Raw genomic sequence first — 20,332 nt, 5'->3', positions numbered from 1 at the left:
GGCTTTACATAATTCCTTCTTAAAGGCGATATGCTGTTTTTCGTGAGTAAGGGAACATTAATGAGACCAACCATAGACCAACATAGCAAACACATGTCCGAACCGGATTAAAACTAAAGAACAAGTGAGAAAGGAGCCAAAATAAAGAAGGGCGGACAATTAAGTATTCGGCGCTGAGAAAGAGTTCCTTCTCTAAATAATAATTAAATTTCCTCAAAATCTGTTAAATGTTGCGGTCATTAAACTCATATTACATATGTGCGACACAGGGATTATGACGGTTACGAAATGTGTCTTTAGTTTATTTACATGATTGATTATTCTAAAAAAAGACCCAATAGATTATTATTCTCAATATATTTGAACAATTTTTACATTGTCTATTCCATAATTACGTAAGTCATATTCAGCATATTTTGTTTGATATTGTTTTCAGTACGTTCTCATTGAAAAGGCATCAAATTAGCTTTGATAAGGTTGTGTTTCAAACGCATGGTCGTTTTCTTTATTAGTAATTTCTTATACTTTAATTCGATCAGTCCATATATTAAATTGGATGGTTATAATGCGTTTGGTTTATCGGAATGGTAAAACATCGGTTTTATTCACACGGTATCCAGACAATTTTTTTTCGTCAATAACTTATCAACATTTATTTTTGAACGAAGGGGAAGTTACTTCATGCTTAAAGATATTTGAGACTTTAATGATTTATCTGCCATAGATGTTATAGCACGAAGTCACGATTCGTAGATTTGATATATCCAATGTCCAAAGTATATCGAAATGGTTTCGATCTGAATATCCTCTAAAACAGCCATTTACTTAATGATGAGAACGTTAAACAGCTCTTTCAGTCATGGTTCCCTGCCCAATATACATGGAGCGAGAAACAAGCAAAGGCACAATACAACTCACATAGATCATACTCATGATACTGTATACATTAAAATATGTTTATTGATAAATGTTAGCATCTTTCAACAATAAAACACACGTAGCATTTCAATATATAGATAAAGAGTATTGCTAGGTATGTATTGTAATCTCTAAACATAAAATAAATATAGAATAAAATACAAAATAAATAAAACAAATCCGTTACGAGTCGTATGTGTATAATATTGCACTTGTCCCTATTTCGCACTGAACTTGAGAATTATTATCTGAACACAGAATGATTTTATGCAACGTCACTTTCTTCTCTGGAAAACGAACCTCGATCGTTTGTATTGGTCAATGCTGTTTTCGATAACATTGAATGTTCTAGACGCCATAATGTCTACTTTAAATTGCTCAAAGTCATCGCTAGTCGTTACTTCACATCCGACAAGTTCAATTGTTATTGGCTGATGGAAATCGGAGATTTGCTCTGTAAGTGTTTTCAGACATTTGACGGAGAGACGTACTCTTTTCAATTTGATCACAGAAAGACTTAGCATTTCTTTTGATATCGTCAGTATTTTGTCCCCTAAATCGGTGCGCTGTAAAATCAAAGTCTCCAGTGCCCGTAGTGTGGGAATTGCACTAATCATCAGATCAATATCTTGTTCACTCTTCAGCTCAAAACAGCAGAAAGCGCGTAGCATGGTTGATCTTTGTAGTCCTTCAAATAAAGTCTTCAAAATGCAAGACTCAAAAAATGCTCCCAGTACGCAGTCCTCGATCGACACCGGGACCATCACATGTGAATATGGAAGTAAGTTCACTTGTAGTATTTTCAGACTTGTTTGCTTCGACAAGTCGAGACTCAGTTCTTTGCACGAAACACCGTGATCTAAACAGTGAATGTCCCCTAATCCAATTTGTTTAATGCAAGTTTTCTTTTCAAGACTAGAACTCAACTCCACTAGTTGGTTGTGTGTAAGATGCAAGTCCCACAGTGACAAAGTTTCAAGGTTCATCATGAGGCACATGGCATTAAACGCTTTCTCTGAAAGAGGGACATAATGTTCCACCCAACGCATGCTTTTCCAGCAACCAGAATGAAATATCAAAATATTCAATGTTTCTTTCGCACAGGTAAATAAATGATCAATCTCAGTTTCGCTGGCAATGGCCCAAATATCAAGTCTTTTGAGTTGAGACAAGAAATTGGCTGGCATTTTACTCAATACGTTTTTAAAATCTTCATCAGTGTTAACGTCATTGATGTGCAGTGTATTTGCGAACGACGTATCGGATGTTAAGTTCCAAAACGCTTGATTTATTTTATTTGTATCGTCTATGAACACGTCACAAACGCTAACTGAAAATGTTTCATTGCTGCATTGCTTTCTATCTTCGTATTCCATTTGACATGATAAAAACATGTCCTGCAAGTCTTTAAGTGGCGCAACATCTTCCCAATACTTCAGCAAAGACCCATGAGCAAGATACATTTTTCGCTCCTTACTAGCTTTTATTGCAGGCTGAAGTTTGGAAAATATCTCTGAAGCGGTTGCAGGTGATAAACCGCTAAGAAATATGAAAACTTTTGAGAACTCAAGCATGGTGTTGATAGTGGAGCACATTGTCAAAAGTGACTGCTGCATCTCCAATTTGCCTGACTCTAGACAAATATGAACGGCTGCAAAGAATTCCTGGAATGTTTTGTGCGGAAAGGACACTTCTGACTCCCGTCTAGTTAATTTCCGAACAACCTTCCGCTGTGTCAATAAACCAGACTTCAAAACGCTCTGAAAAACTGTTTCTCCAAGTGTTTTGATACTTTCCGACCGGCTAAATAGCAGTGATCTCTCGCGATGTGCGTCAAATAATGTATTGAATGCTAGTTTCGCCAATGCCTGTATTGTTGAGTGATATTTGCTATCAAATAGGTCCTGAATGGTTTTGTTTACGACTCCTTTGCCTTCATCTTGAAACAAGTTTTCATCTTTCTTCTCAGCTCTGGAGAGGTTCAACTTTATAATATCACAGAAAACATCACACATGGAGTCTCCCAGTTGCGTGTCATCACACCAGACACAAAGAAGATGCATTAAAAGCAGTGGAATTTTCTGAAGATGACCTATGTGTTTCTTCTGCAGTTCGTCGTAAAATTGCTTCATTGAACATTCCGAAAGGTTAATACATTCATCTTCAAATTTTAGTATGACATTTTGTATCAGTTCTTCCGAGGCTTTGCTTTCAATTCCAGCTATTTCAATATGTCGATCAATTTGACTGGTTTTTAAATTGATCACGTCTATTTTCCAGGGACGGGTTGTTGTCAATATAGTGCATTTGGCTCGTGGTTTTCTGTGAGGTATATTTGATTCTTTCAATTGACACTTTGAGACAGCCCTCTCGGGGTGAGTCCATTCATCAAGCCCATCCAAGACGATTAGACATTGTTCGCATATCAAGACTCTTTCTATAAATGCAAGAGAATACGACTGTAATCTTGGTAACTGTGAAATTACTTGATTGTATAGCATAACATCGACATCGCATTCATCTTCAAGACACTCTCTAAGTAAAATAATGAACACGAAGTCAAACTTGCGGATGGTTTCTAGATCGTCTGGTTCGAAACTTCGGGTAGTTTCGAGGTCCACCGATTCCTTGTTGTCGTATATGGAATCACACCAAAGGTTTGCAAGATATTTAGCATAGACCGTTTTCCCTAAACCAGCATCTGCAGATAGATATATTTCATTGCACCTCTTTGATTGATTGTGAAATATCTCATGAAGGCTTTTGACCTTCCGTCTTTCTTTTGAACGAAGTCCTTCGAAAGTGGAGCCAAGACTTTCAACAGAAAAAAGCGCTGGTTGGACATATAATTCTGCCAGGGGAACTTCGTTCTCTTCCAAAAACGACGAAAGTGGCACCGAAGAATGGTGCTTTCTGTTGAACGATTTCAGATCTTCTTCCAAGTCTGAAATATTAACGTTTTATCGAAATATAAAATGATAACAACAGAGTGATAAATGTCAATATATGTAGTTTTGATTTGATACTTTATCATGCATTTGTTTGGGGTTAATCAACAAACAATATGTTACAATTCATTAGTCAAAGTATATGACTGGTTTTCATGTTCGCATCAAACTACTTGACTTCACAAACTCAAAATAAACTCGATTTGAAATGTTGGCGAAATTTAACACAGAACCGATAAAGGTTCAGTGTTCAATTCACCTATTCAAACAATCTGCCATCAATTCCCAAATCGTATCTGAGATGCGTGATGTTTATTACGGATTTAGCGTACCTAGTAAATGCATGAAAAAGATGATGCCTTCGAGACGAAAACGATAACTTCTGCATGATGAGACAATTTGTATATTTCTGCATTTTTTTTCTAAGTTTCGATCAATGTGATATTATAGGGATATTATTTAGGACTACTTAAATTAACATTTTAAATCGACATGTTTCGGCCTATTATGATGCTTATATCCGAGCTGTCACTATTTTCAACTATACCGACAAATAATTACAATAGCATTTAACTTTTTAAAGTACAGTGTACTTGACTGTTAAAATATAAATACAAACTTTTATATTATTCCAATAAGAACATCGGTTTCCTGTTAAATAATGTGACATATAAGAACGTATGTAAAAGCACTTGTGGATTGCAATGAGCACTTACGGAGCTTAAGCTTCAAGTAGTTTTCCTCCCGTGCACTCGCGCACATGGCGTCTGCCTCTTGAGAAGAAATACAAAAGTCTTCCATCTGTAGCTATAAATATAAATACGAATTTATTGAACGTCAAACGTGGCATTTGTTCAGAAAATAAATGTATGAAAAATGAGAACATTGTATATACATAATGCTTTGCCTATCATTATAATGAAAAATAATCTAATCACATATTTAAGTACATGAGTTTAACCAAAGTTTTATGCATGTGATCCATTTTTCAGATTACTACCATTTGAAATAATTTGTAAAATGGTACATGTAATATATCAAACTTGAAATATACACGTCATATTTTACATCACCCCCCCCCCCCTTCTGCCGTGCATCAAAAAATAGGTTCTATATACGTCTATTATATCAAAGACATATTTTGTGAAATATTTTGTTGATGCAAGGGAGGCAACGGTAATTTAATCCAGGAACACTGCCCATGCTCAAATATATAACTATTTACCTGCATAAACATATTAAACGTTTAATTGTTAAGTGAGGATGAACACTGCTTTCCCCCAGTGAAAATCAATACACATGGCCTGTTAATGCAGATCATCAATAAAACATGTTTCCTCATGTAAAATTAATAATTTGAATGATACTTCTTTTACTTTTAAGACACATTAATGGTATAAACGATTCAACTATCGTACACTTGTGTTTCTTTTTCTTAAATCTATATATTAATATAACTTTACATATAGTATAAAACCCGAAACGGTGTGTTTTAAGTTAGTAGGCATTGAACAACAGACAAATTCCTGTCAATGGTGTTCGATGTCCTTAAATTTAAAGGTTAAGTGCAAAAGTTTAAGTACAATATGATCACGTGCTTAAACATAAAAACAGTCGTTTTAAAACATCTTTTATCCTAATCGAACAACAACGCGTGGTATGTAAAAATATGTAATTTCAATTTTACCTTTTTAAGGTTCTCAATAGCTGCTAATGCGTTAACATCCTTGCTCAGAACGTCACCATCAGAAAGAACATCGATCATCTTGGCAATGAATGTTTGCACTTCGTAATCTTGAAACTCGTACGTACCGGAGTGCAGAATGGTATTGCGAAGATCTCGGGCCTAAATCAAAGAACAAAGGGTATTGTATTTGATAAATCAAAACTCTTATCTGAACTGATGACTTAAATCAGTATTAAATCAAAGGTTATCAGCCTGCTTTTACCTGTTCAAAATTCCTCATGTTGGCGATCGCTGAAGCTATGTATCTGCAGTTAATGCAAATGCTCAACAGACCGGACGAGTCCATGTCTTCTAAGCCTGTCGATTTGTACCCTGTTATGCTGAGGAAACATTTTGCAATCTCCCAATGGTCGGAAAGCCATTTTGATGAATCCGTATTCGACCATATTGGATCCTTTTTTTGATGTTCATCTACTATCAGGTCGTATATAACACCACACATACTTTTTGGACACCCCTTCCGTCGTGACTTTCCCTTACAGTTGCAGTTTTTTGGATTTGCAGTTCGACACGGTTGATTGATTACACAATGATGTGGTACAATGTCACACAGATTACAATTGCATGAAAGGTTACCTGGAGTACCTAACTGTCCTTTGAGGTATGTAAGAAATGCATCATGCATCAAACTAGCCTGATCGTCAACAAAACCTTCCAATCCATCCTTCAGGTATTTCAACGCAAGTGAAGATTTTACCCAGTTTCTATACAATTTGTTCTTCAGCTGGTCTTCGTGACTCATTGTTTCACGCCCGAGTCAGTATTCTGTAATTGATAGCAAATTTGGGAAATAATTCGCATGGATTTAAAGTAAATATGTGCATGTCAGAATTGAAACGAAAGTAAAAAATGACAACTGTGAGTATAGTATATATTAGCTTAAGTTTAACGAGGCCAAATAAACAATAACAGTCTTAACCTGCCTTTCAAATTCTTCAGTTATAATTACCTACGAAATCATATATTCCAGCTATAAATCACAACATCAATGTGCGTCTTACTGACATTGACCGCTTGCATTATAAATTCATGTCATCCGTTGCTTAAGTGGTTTTCCCATGACTCATCGACATGATATCCAATCCACTTTCGGTTTAGTCGTTGATAATTGTTATGTATTTGAGGAGAGTGAATAACATGAAAATATAATCATATTTTATCTCACTCATTTTAAGAAATACATCCATAAATATACAGTTGATGATGTAGTTACAGTGAACCTTACATACATCTGTTATTGATTATCACCTTAGTTAAACCATGCCGTATTGGTATTGATAGTAGGTAACACACGACCATTAGACCACAAAACTGGAGAACTGGGTATTAAAGTTAGCATAATTATGCGGTTATACGTACGTAATATAAAATATGTTTTTGTTCAAAAACATCAATAAGCGATATAATCCGGTTAATTTGTATTCGTAATGAAAGCTAGGATAAATTCTGCAATTTACATACTAACAGGCCTTAAAAGCGAGTTGATCGAAATAAATTATAAAGGCTGTTTACTGTATTCAACAGGTAAAAGTCCATATACATATAAGAGGTATTTCATATCTTACGCATTAATATTGCACTCATTGTGAACAGAATAATCATTGAGTCCGTTATATGCAGTGAAGTCCATATACTTTAAGTGTTTTATGAACACCGGTATTCTTAAATATTATTTCACCGTTTACTTTGTAGTCCTCAAATCCGACTTCTTTCAGTGTCTCAAATCCCATTTTCTCGTATATTTTCTGGGAATACGCCGACGATCCTTCGCCATGAATAAACGGACATATTCCAAGGTTTTTAACGAATTCTACTCCTACTTCAAGTAAATATTTACCATATCCCTTCTTTTGGTACTTCTCTGAAACAGCTAATCCTAAGAAATGAAACGATTCTTCAGCACAATACTTTTCATAAAACCTCGATTCTTCAACCTCTTGATGAATAAATATGTGGATTTTTCTCAAAGCGTCGTTTTGTATTTTGCTTGGATCGAACTGTTCGTTTTTGACATCTTGTTTTATAATTCGTATTCCTATAGCTTCACCATTGTAACAATCCAAGAGCATCAGTGAAAGTCCTTCATCAAACGTCCTTCTCCATGAAGATTCCCGTCCTTTCGACCATTGTAAGTTTAGCGATGTTCCCAACGGTTCGTCCCAGTTTTTGATTATATTAAAGGCGTCTTCGTACAGATTTTCCTTTAGCCGAACTAAATCCGTGTCAGGACGTCGACAGTCTTCATTAGTCTTCTCGAACGCCTGCAAACATAGCGGATAACTGTACAAAGGCAACCAGAGGGCGCGACCATCAGGCAGGACGAGAAACACATCAAAATATAAGGTAAAATTTATAAAAAATAACTTGTGATTAATATGAACATAGTCCATATATAGTAAATGCATTCCATAACTTGTAATTAAAACAAAATATGCCTTCCATAATATGTTTAACACACCTTCTCGATTGACGCATCGGTTAAGCTTGATATTCCTTTCTTCTCCGCCATCTTTAAAGTGATGTTTACCTCTCCTATACAAACAGATAAAACTCAGAAGATCTCGAAATTCCTTTGCCTCTAAGTAGTTTTTCAGTGATAATAAACGTTAATACATGCATATACAGCTAATCAAAAACATTTATAAAACCATTCGTTTACGAAGCGTATCTTCTGTTATCTTATGTTAATTTGAGGTAATAATTGAATCAATTTGGGTTAATTTGCTCCAACCATACTGTTAATTTAATGCACATATATTGCATATGCCCATGAATATATTCTCGGATTTGTTTTTGTCTATTGAATACATAATACTAAATTTACTACGATCTACTTATACTTATGCGGTTTAAGTGACAGTGATGTTTTGCATGTGTGTTAAGTTGAATATTCAGTTAACCGCATTTGAAAGTTGCAAAAGGATCTCACAAAACACAATTGACCAGCCTCCTCCCATTTTTATAGCTCGATATATTACTTATGTGATACTAGCCAGTGATACTAGTTATCTATCGCCCCTGGCGGACGTTGTAACTTTAAATTTTGAGCCCGTAAAAATTGTCAAGGGATCATTTTATGACATTGAAAATTGACCCTTACAACATTTTAACATTTAAATTTAATTAAAACAGTCGTCAAATACTGATAAGCGTAAACATTTTTACATTAATAAAATCATTATTTTTCGGTAAATTAAATTTAAGGTAAACATCACAGAATTTCAGTAGAAACTCGAGAATTCATGTGTTTATTGAAAAAAAAAAAAAAAAAAAAAAAAAAAAAAAAAACAACTCTTGCAATCATTCTGGCTCGAACCAACAACTTTCCAGACCGCGTTTGAAATGCATAGAAATCCACCTAAATTAGATTAACAGAATGGATCCCGGTTTCATACACGCCACTGGTTCTTTCGTGTGTGTGTGTGTGTGTGTGTGTGTGTGTGTGTTCGTGTGTGCGTGTGTGTGTGTGTGTGTGTGCGTGTGTGTGTGTGTGTGTGTGTGTGTGTGTGCTTGTGTGCGTGCGTGCGTGCGTGCGTGTGTGTGTTTGAAAAGCATAGAAATCCACCTAAATTAGATTAACAGAATGGATCCCGGTTTACTATACACCACTGGTTCTTTCGTGTGTGTGTGTGTGTGTGTGTGTGTGTGTGTGTGTGTGTGTGCGTGTGCGTGTGTGTGCTTGTGTGCGTGCGTGCTTGTGTGCGTGCGTGCTTGCGTGCGTGCGTGCGTTCGTGCTTGCGTGCGTGCGTGCGTGCGTGTGTTTGTGTGCGTGTTTGTGTGCGCGTGCGCGTGTGCGCGTGCGCGTGTGCGCGTGCGCGTGTGCGCGTGCGCGTGTGCGCGTGCGCGTGTGCGCGTGCGCGTGTGCGCGTGCGCGTGTGCGCGTGCGCGTGCGCATGCGCGTGTGCGCGTGCGCATGCGCGTGTGTTTGTGTGCGTGTTTGTGTGCGTGCGCGTGCGTGTGCGTATGCGTGTGTGTGCGTGTATGTGTGCGTTTTTGTGTGTGTGTGCGTGCGTGCGTGCGTGCGTGCGTGCGTGCGTGCGTGTGTGCGTGTGTATGCGTTTGTGTGTGCGTGTCCGTGTGTGGGGGGGGTGTTAGTGTGCGTGTGTGTGCGCGCGTGCGAATATTTACTCCTGAGCATCGTAATAAATGGCATTGCAGATGAATATCATTTTGTACTGATATGTGATAGATATAAACACTTAAGAGACCATTTTATACCTAGTAATAATTGAACACGACCTAATACGTTATAATTTATAAATTTCCTTAACTCTACGAAGAAGTCGTTGTTACACAAACTGGCTATATTTACTATTAAGGCAAAACAGATCAGATACAATATAGGTAATGTTACAGCCTGACTTAAGCTGGATGTTATTGCTCTCTTATTGTTGTTTCTTTTTGTTTTTTGTATTCATGTTAATTTATATATCCTGTTGTGCGTGCTATGATGATTGTTTTGATGATCATAATCTGTATATGCTTGTATCTAATTAAATGTTCTGTTCTGTTCATAATAAATGGGGGCATAACGACTGAGATGACTTGTTTTAAAGATAGTACTAGAAACCTTCTTTCTGCTTCGCTCCAAGTTACATGTATATATTTTATCTAATACATTGAGACACCGATAAACTGCATGTGCTCAGGTATACTAATGCAAAGAAAGTATGTTTACTTTTGTAGGACATTAATATATGTAATGTACGAGCTAACCCTTTTTAATTTCATCAAGCATTTAATAGATTAGAATACACAGCAACAAGGTGAAGTCTTGTGACTAAACTGATTTTTCATTTTCACAAAGGGTAATGTTTAAAATTAGCATTTTTCAGCAGCCAGCTACAGAAAACACACACACAAAAACGGCACAGCCACTATATTTAGAAGTATATTTGTATCTACAGTTATAAAAATGTTCCGACTGGCATCAGTCGAGATCAGCATAGATACCTTGCATGCGAATATTCGGGTCAGGTTTTTAACATTGAAAAAAAAACGACTACATTTTGGATGGTATTTAATATTAGTATTTATTTGATTTAAGATTGATTTAGCCAATCGGATTGCATCGTATTAATAACCAACATATACCATTACAGTCTAAGGAAACAATTTTGTAACGTGGCACACAACTGGTAAAGTACACACAGGAAGTAGAGCAAAGGAGAAAAAATCTGGTCAGTATGTTGGAATATACTACACACAACACAATGTATTAAGGGACGTACTGTACACCAATACAATTGTTGAAATATTTATTTGGGATTCAATTGACGTCTGACAAAAGCCTATATGGAAGGTTGCTTAATGGCGCATTGAGGAAGGTATAAGAGCCCAAAGCGGTATATGTTAAGGTGGTTAGGGCACACAATATAGTTTAATTGATATATACTAGTAAATGGAAAAAGAAAATGTTTTTATGACAAGTGGTAATTCATTATTAACGTTGAGTAAACAATGCTCAAAAGTAAACATACAATATAATGCATCGAATCTCGTGTCTTATATATGCGGCCCCTGTAGCAATCATTATTTTCATGTATTGAAAGGTAAATAATGAAATACCGGAGCACTCTGAGTGATTAAACTGCTTTGGAAGAGAGATAAATACGTTCTGGAAGAGAGATAAATACGTTTTATAAGTGATATCCTATGGAAACACATTATGCATCCAAAAAGGGAAATCAAGAATCTCAGATTTATTGAAACTGTTCATTGACAATGGTATTAAGTGCAAAACTGCCAACAACTACTTATTTCCTATGCATGGTAGCTCAAAATTACAAAAGAGTATTCACTAGATATAAAGTACATTGTAATCCTTGAATATGTAAACATAATTGAATGTAATTATTTGAAAATACAGATAGTTTTCTCGTAATTTTCTGTCCTATATGTGTATCTTTTAGCTCACTTTTGAAACAATTATTCATTGATGACGCCATGAACGTACCAATGTAATCTTATAAAAGCCGCTTACTGCCTTAAGTGTCAGCGAAATGTAACAACACAAGTATACGAACAATAAATATCGACTAAATATGACAGGTAAACAACTTGCGTGACTAATACATTTTCTAAAAAGCATTGAATTCCATAAGCAAAGAACGTGTGCCGGTTATTTTCAGAAATACCAAGTTTCGATTTGAAGTGTTTAACATAAAACTTTAAGAGGTGATGGATAAACGTAAGCCTTGTTTTAGTCAAAGTGTTCATCTTATCGATATTCAATTACATAACTGTTTTATGTTCAGCTTATATCTATTTAGTTACCCTATTTTATTTCATCGTAAAAAACAAGATTTTAACAAGTTTAATGATTATTGCCCGTTTCAGTTTTATATCATTACACCGACCTGGGGTCGGCGACGCTCATCCGAAATAGTGGACTGATAAAACAGTCTGTGCACAACGCTAGATTTGGACCGGGGGTCTACCTAACTGAAATGCAACCCACTGCGTCCTTAAACGAGGTGAGTCAATACTTTTTTTTATAATAATTACATTAATATACAGTAGTTTATATTCAAAACCGCTTTATATTATAAATAATTATTGGAGTCGCGATTAGCATTTGGGTGAAATACAATGGATATTGACAAACAAGGTGTTGAGATCTTACCATCCATAATTCTGATGTCTGGTACTGCGTTCTGATCTGTAAGGGTTGTAGTATTGGCTCTTTGTGTGTCTTCAAGATCTGAAATATCCATAGCGCCATCATACCAATCCTTTAGATGCATTAACCATTTCTGGATGTTCTCATCTCGACACGGCTTCAGCTAATTATGATTAGCCGTCATTACCGCATGTTCAAGCTTGACCCTGTAAAGATACGGTGTTAGATTCCCCAAATAACACCTGGGCCCACCAATGCCTAGTAAGTTCGTACGTTTACCTTTGCCAACCACAGGGTTATTTCGATAAACAGGATCCCCACCTAATCATAATCGTTTATCAGCTGTTTGGTGTAAGAACTACTCCCTGGCAACCCCACATGCTATTTGAGTGACCCTAGCGGTGTCAGAGACATAAAAGTCCAACTTTCACTCCCCTTTGTGTGGCAAAGGATCACTCAATAAATGTACAACTGCACTTGTCTAGTTGCTGATGGACAATAAGGAGTGGCCCCTGTCTTACAAGAATGGCGAATCAATTTACACAATTTTGTGACCTGGCTAACAATAACTAGCACATTTTCATTCCCACTGGTGCTTTTAGGAAGTAGAACAAACATAAGCAAATAGACAGGCCGTTTGATTCCCGCACATATCACGGCAATCTGGCTTTGCTGATGCGTTTAAAGGACCAACAAGGGCAGTTGGATGGAAGGGTTAAGCCCTTGAACAATGATTGTTAAGAACTTGCCGGGTAAACAACGCACTTATGCTGATGCTCTCCCTCGGTTCAACCTCGGGAGGTCGTGTCCTCTTTTTTAAATAGAGGGTTTTGGATGAGAACCTTGTCAAAGTGTGAGTTTGCAGAAATTTATTGACATTGACGTTACAGGTCCGACAGGGAAGGGCTGAAACTATTGTTCTTATTAGTTGTAGATCAACCCATATTTCCTTTTGTGATTTGAATATAAGTAATTGTATGTATAATTTGTATGACTTGATGCAAAAGCAAGAGACCAATACAATATTATTTAACGAAACAACCCCCTGATGCCATCCGAACGGTATGTTATCATTTGCCCATACCTAACGCCCGGAATGTCAAGGTGCAATTCCACATCCCCTTCCCCCGAAAGTACAATAACTTTGCAACCTCTGATGCTACCTCTGATGCCACCGCCATTGTCCAAATACCATCTGGATATCCGTATCCTTGCCCTGCTCACCTGAAGTTTTTCGAGCCCATTTTTGTGAAAAATCTCACTTTTTGGGGGTTAAGTTTTAGCTTATGCAGTTGGTTCTGAAGGTCAACCGATATTGTATATGAGCCTACCCTTCCCCCTTATAATTTGCAGGAGTTCGCCTCATGTTTTATAATGTCTCATAATGTGGTGAGCCCGTGTCAATTGAATTTGCAATGCCCTGAAAGTGCCGCAAGTCAAACTCATTATTTGCAAAGAGGTCATGAAATTTTAACAGGAGATTTCCAAAAGTCTTAAAGTGACCTGCCGACAAGGGGGAATAATCCCTTTCAAGTATCTCCTTTATAAACTCTGGTATTTATTTTACCATAGCCACCCTAGGGAGATCAGAACAAGTACTCCTATTAGAACACTATCAGTCTCGGGGGAGCCCCCAGTCACACCTTCTCCCAATATAAGACCCGCATTGTCTTCGCCCCCCACAATAGCAGGCTCCGCTAACCCGATTTAATACATAATTGTTTGACGGATTAATCGCTGTCAGAATAGGTTCCATGCTACACCGAAATACCGCCCTAGACAGTATGATCTATGACCCTCCCGGAATCGACCAAGTCAGGCCCAGACACTCCTATCCCAGATTTTACCGGAACGGCACTAACATCCTTTTTGTTACGGCAAATTTCTTTACGCGGGCCTCCAGGCCTACTCCTTGATCACCTCGACGGATCGGGACCTTTCATCCCCAAAACGCCAGTACACATTTGAGAGGATTAACAATTATTTTCTTATCTTATTTATGTTATCTTCTCAGAAAATCCCTTATAAGTGTTATCTTCGTTCGGTGCCACATGAACAGTTTCGTGGAACTGATGCTCCCATACAAAAGCTCAAGGGGACAACTTCATGACCCGTCATTGAAGAAACACACCCCGCAGTTATAAGACACGCATGCCTGAGCACGGGTGGCGTTGATTTGATTCCCCTGTACATGTTGTCAGAAATAGCAATCACTTCTGTCGCCGTATCGACTATGGTTGAAACTTCATAGCGAGCCTTCTTAGCCACAACTAAGCTGAGGAAGGTCAACGTAACCCTCGGAACAATTTGTTCGGATTTCCAGTAGAGATGGGCTAGAGCTCACCAGGGAACCTCCCGAAACAGGGACTACATCACCCTTTGTTTGGGACACCTTACTCTCGGCTTTTTGGGAACCAATCGACGGTAAAACAGCATCATATTTTGGGAGGACATATAAACGTTCCCATTGAGCTCATTTTCAGTTCGGGTATACCAATAACATCAGGTTGAACTTGCATAAGGTGTATTTCACAAACAGATCCCTGATCAAGAGATTGTTTAGACTCGGCAAAATGACTTTTTCATTTAACTTAGGACAATTTACCTTTAATTTGAAAAAAAAAATACCATAGGAAATACACCTTCCCCCCCCCCCCACTCTGGAGGGGTACTCCGACTACGTACCCCGCACGTGGGACCAAACCCTCCAACTTACCAATGGGAAAAGAAGTGTCCGTCATACCTAACAATTTGGCTAGCATCACTGTCCTGCTCAGTCATGATGATTGTGTGTTCCCAAATTTCCTGTGGTTTCTTCCATCCCAGTAGAAAACTCCTTTCGGCCATTGTTATTATATGGGTACATTATGGTCGGGGGATGCTGTGACCTGGTGCCGCTATGTCCAAACCCTATGTCAATTTCCCCATAATGTGGTAGGAACCCCACTTATTGTAATGAGATTATGTATATGTCTTTCCCTCTATCTATGAACATGCGGGTATCCTGTGTATTTGATGTTGTTGGACAGCGGGCCCCTAAATCTTACCCTTTCCTCTTCCCGAGGAACTTATACTCGACATTTGGGGGATTTTTCACTTACTTCGAACGACTCTGCGGTCTTCGAGCTCGTTATCTGAATATGACTCTCCAGTATTCCTATTATCATGGGAAAACACCCCGGTTTCAGGATCAAAGGATCGTGAATCCCCATTCCTCAACTCCTGGCAAAGTTCTTCATTCCTTTACCCTTCCCAATTGGCTCATTGGCCCACCTGGGTGGTTTTTTATTTAGGTAGAACCCGACCTCCCATAAGATCTGTCTCTATCCTGACTATCAACCTTCTCCCCTCTATAGCCCCTAAACGGCTGATATCCATCTCGTCCAAGGTATAATGACTGTCATTAGAAACCATAGAACATCAGGGTTTGTCATTGTAAATAAAAAGCTCCTGGGTGCAATTCGTGGTCCCCATAATCCCGTTCCCAGAAGAGCGAGTGCACTGGAGCCGCTGACATAAGTGATAGACCCTCATGTTCAAGGTCGCCCCGCTGTAACATTCCTACAGGGGACCCCTATCTATCTCTGTGTAAAGTAGGAACCTTCTCTCTGCTGGGACTGGCGGGACATTAGCCCGCATCAACCTTTCAGGGGAGTTGCTCAGATGATTATTTTCTTGAAACACCTCGTCAAACCTGTTTCAAAAATAATGTTTTGACAGTGCTCAATAAGGAAGCGGTTTTGTGAAGAGGTTTGTCGAAGAGATTTAAGAATCTAAACTCTTAATCAACTTTGGTTAAATACCCGAAGGCGGGGCTATGTAAGCGGCGTAGACTGGGCTTTGTTTCATTGAAAATGGTGAAGAACTAGCAAAGTAATCCTTGTTTTAAATCTTCATTCAAAGCAAAATATTGTCTTCCGACGTTGCATTTATGACGCAATTTATCACGTGGTTTACACATACTGTGGTATGCTCGGGGTTGGAAATACAAGCTGAGTGTTCATTGTATATAAAATGCAACCTAGTACAGGGACCTGGCCCACATTATGCCTTTTAACATTCTCAAAACATTCCCTAGCCGCAATGAATGTCTTTGCCTCCGTTTCAGTCGCTTCAAAAAGTCTCTCAATTTTCCAGCCGTGCAGAAATTATTTCTCAGTGGAGGTGACATCGCTATGACAGAAATATAAATCAAAATAAACCCGTTATGTATGACTCGGCCCAAATTATTCTGAATAATACATCAAAATATACGCCTGGAAATTAATGCTTGTAGTTTAATTTGTAAACATCCGGCCAATCTAGCATGGTAGACAATAGTTTTGTATTAGTAATACACACATACGTGTCTTGCTTGAAAAGCGTTTAAACGGCCAAATAAATAAAAACTGTAATGAAAACATCATTTAAAAATAACGCTGTAGACAATTAGGTAGACAAAAATTAAGGCCTACACATTTCTATTGGTAGTCACGTGAAACTCCAAACTTAGAGTTATGTGACACACCAACACTGACTTTTTTGTTCCGCAGGATTCCAAAATATAATACAGGAGTACATGGTACGCCAGATGGGAGATGCGGGAGAGGGGGTTGTTTCAACCTCAATGAAAATGTTCATTACGCAATGTTAACATTTCAGATTATTTTCAACAACTATGACGACGACATGTGACAAGGGCACAGTGGAATCAACTGATCGTGCAAAGAGGAATGAAATGTGAAGTTTGCATCGAGCTGAAAATTAGCAGCCGTCTGTTTCAAGAAAAGGTCGTGCAGTGCGAAACTGATCGGAACGTCTTCTTGTATAAGGGGGACTTGATCTTAGCTCAATGACTGAGTTTGTATTCCGTGTTCGCTAAAACATGTTTAATAGATCGCGTCAATTCTATTATACACATATAACATTTCATACGTTTGATTAGATGTGCGGTCATCTGCATTTCTTTTGGTCTACGAGAAAGTGACACAGCACACACAATCATGTACATGGAAATATATCAGTAGAAATAAATATATAAAAAGGTAACTCGAGTTATGTACATATCTACATTCGTATACAGTAGAATATGTTGTTTCATCATTGGTGACACTATCGCCTAGAGATAACGTAAAGCATATGTATTTATATAAAATTATATGCAAAACACGTTTCACCATCCCTGACAGATAATGTCACCAATGGTGTGCAGGCTGCGATGATAATGCGACATGAATTTTTCTTGAATAACAGATTTAATAGAGTTTAGCCGAAGATGATTGCAACGTTTCAGACGCTCAGTTTGTATTTCGCAAGGGGCTATCAACTACGGGCGCAATTTGCCGGTTGAATAATATGGTAAAGCACATGTTGTTGTTTGTTTTGTTTTTCAAGGAAAACGTTAACACGCTAGTACATTAATGCTTTGACAGCGTATATAGGAACGGACAGTGGCAAAAAAATGTATAAAAAGATTGGTATACGTGGTACAATGTTCAAAATTATAAAACAAACATGTGTGAAACTGTGCGAGTACAAGTCTGTGGTTGCTACTCAGATTTCTTCAATACATACGTTTTTCCTATACGCAGATGACATGGTTATTTTAGTTTTTACTGGCAAAATTCTAATATCTTTAAGCTTATTTAACTACTTCAAAGTAATTATAAAACAGTATTAAACAAGACTTCTACTATATTTTGCGCAATTTAATTGAGAACTTATTTGATGGATAAGTGATAACCATCATTAGTCATTTTGAATGTTTAAAATATTTGTAGTTATAAGGCAAATATCATATAAATGTTATTTTTATGTTTTAATCATTCATTTATTACATTTCGCATTAAAATATCGCTTTAACTCTATATTACTTTGTTTGTATGACGAAGGGCTATGTAGTCTAAAATTTCTGGTCTGCTCTGTTTATGACTGCGCATGTTACCGCAATGTCAATTGCAGAATAGATAGATTGTATATGTTGCGCTACAAAGTGACTATGCTTAATGTACAGAACAGATGCAGTTAGCTCTTATCGAAAGAGCATTCTTCGTTCTGTTTTAAAACATACCGACACTGACATTTTAATGCAATTAATAAACGTGTGTAGTCAGACAGGTACTTTAGTCAAATGTTAGTTAATTGTGAGCATGATGCTGTCATTCACTGCACGGCCATGGATCAGTATGTAATTTTCGCACTCGATTCAGCTACCCATTGTGTATATATGAGAAACGAGGACAGAAATAATGTCTGAGTTATGGAGTATATAAAATAAACTTGATACTTGTCTCTCTTTTTAAGCATATATAGCCGTGTAAATTACAGAGCATTACTTTGCACTTGACATACAGACAAGTTAGACCGGTGCACATTGCTCTCCAAATGTCATATCGTTTTCCCGTAGACCTTCATCGATTTGTGTTCCCCAGTATTTTGAATTACTTTATTTCCTTCGATTTTAAAATCCGCTTTCAGACAAAACGTCAAAACCAAACCGGTCATAAATCTTCTTCGAAAAGTTCGAGGTAACTTCACCTTTAATGTAACCAGGTCTGATGCCGAGGTTCTTGACCATCTCCGCTTTCCATAAGCAAGGTACCGAAACCTCGCCTTCGATTTTTCCTAGTGACTCCAAGTCCGAGAAAATGGATGGCTTCATCAGTTGTGCAGTAGTCGAAGAAGTTCGCTCTCCCTGGAACCAATTATTTTAAGAGTATTAACATCAAGTTTATTCATATCCAGTATTTCTTCTTTTCTAAATCGCCGAAAAGAGAATTCATTTATTCGGAAGCCAATGATATCGTTGTCTTCGGGGTTAATTAGAAAATGACACTCTTGTCTTTAGCGCCTTTACCCAGAATGATTCCAAGAATGGGGACCACTTAATGCCTACAGCTTTTCCAAGTGGCTCATCGAGAACAAAACATTCTTGGACCTTTTCTAGAACTTCTTTGTACCTGTCTTCTGTAATCAATGTAAGCTCACCGAATGGCAAGTGCATATCCTCTTTTGTCTCGTGTGACTTAACGTTCAAGGAGCACTTAAGGTACTCTACAAATACGATTGTCATCGTTCAATTTGCAATACCTATAACTTTTAATGCCTATATCAAAACGGGATTGCGTTTTGTTCATTTGTCATTATTGATATATACGATGGTTTGATAAGACATACAGAAGTTCTGCATAATTAAAGAAATGGCATACGATTTCTTACAAAAAATATCGGCTGTACTAAACATTTGTCTTTCAACATTCCATAAACTGTTTCTAACAAGAGCTTCTTAAGTATAAAATGCTTGTCATTTAATTTCAGAAAAACATGGACATATACAAATACAATTAATTTCATCTTCAGAATCTTTAGTATTGCCAGATAAACAATATCGTTCCTCAGTTTTATGCAAACCTACTAGTCTGAATTCTGAATGGAAATACAAAAAGTCTTATATATAAAATATAAGCGTAATTTATTGGTTAAAATATCGAGGTTTTTTTTCGTATTCTAATGAAGTGTTGCTACATCACCAATAAATTGCAATAATTTACTTGTAACATTTTTATCTCTGATTTTTATTTGATTAGAAAACATTTATAATTTGCAACATTTCGTATGCGGATGATATCTCACTAGTATCAGACACTCCCCTTAATCTACAACGCCTAGTAGACATTGTCTATACATATTGCCAGAGCTTGAAAATTGAAGTCAATGTCAAGAAATCAAACACGGTTGTCTTTACAAAACGACGAACTGCACCACCAATTGGAATACTTTATGGAAACATGTACATTGAACAATCAAGCTACGTAATCCATCTTGGTATAAGGCAGGACTATAATCTAAAATATACCACTCGCATTGAAGAAAGATTACAGAAGGCGAGAAACGCATTTTATTCCATGGGTGCGCAGGGAGTTAGTCCCCATGGAATCAACCCACTGATCTCTATAGATCTATATAAGAAAATTGTCAAACCAATATCATTATATGGTTGTGAGCTTTGGTGTAACATGTCTACGACAAATGCTAACTTAGTCAATAGGTTGCAATACATTATTGTAAAATAGATACTGGGGCTTACGATATTGACTAGATCTGATATGTGTGAAGCGA

General features: G+C 37.4%; 1 protein-coding gene and 1 long non-coding RNA gene across 7 annotated transcripts; one reads left to right on the top strand and one right to left on the bottom strand.

Moving 5' to 3' along the window:
* Positions 1 to 942: 942 nt before the first annotated feature.
* Positions 943 to 8,325, bottom strand: LOC128243617 (uncharacterized). Of its 5 annotated transcripts, none has more exons than XM_052961493.1 (6): positions 8,072 to 8,325; positions 6,533 to 7,874; positions 5,816 to 6,378; positions 5,554 to 5,712; positions 4,583 to 4,673; positions 943 to 3,862 (listed from the first exon to the last, which is right to left on the bottom strand). In XM_052961493.1, the coding sequence occupies exons 3-6, from the start codon at positions 6,353 to 6,355 to the stop codon at positions 1,194 to 1,196; spliced, it is 3,459 nt and encodes a 1,152-aa protein (XP_052817453.1). In that variant the 5' UTR covers positions 6,356 to 6,378; positions 6,533 to 7,874; positions 8,072 to 8,325; the 3' UTR covers positions 943 to 1,193. The 5 variants fall into 5 exon arrangements, with proteins under 5 accessions (XP_052817453.1, XP_052817452.1, XP_052817449.1 ...); XM_052961492.1 differs by having other exon boundaries at positions 6,537 to 7,874; XM_052961489.1 differs by having other exon boundaries at positions 6,563 to 7,874.
* On the top strand, positions 7,866 to 17,274 carry LOC128243644 (uncharacterized). 2 transcript variants are annotated; one of them, XR_008262869.1, is made up of 3 exons: positions 7,866 to 7,956; positions 11,953 to 12,089; positions 16,877 to 17,274. It is a non-coding gene; the product is annotated as an uncharacterized LOC128243644 (long non-coding RNA). The 2 variants fall into 2 exon arrangements; XR_008262868.1 differs by lacking the exon at positions 7,866 to 7,956 and adding an exon at positions 11,728 to 11,803.
* The last annotated feature ends 3,058 nt before the right edge of the window (positions 17,275 to 20,332 follow it).

This window comes from Mya arenaria, chromosome 8 (genome assembly GCF_026914265.1).
Source record: "Mya arenaria isolate MELC-2E11 chromosome 8, ASM2691426v1".
Taxonomy (NCBI): domain Eukaryota; kingdom Metazoa; phylum Mollusca; class Bivalvia; order Myida; family Myidae; genus Mya; species Mya arenaria.
Note: the sequence above shows the minus strand (reverse complement) of the source record. Positions and strands in the feature narration are given on the sequence as shown.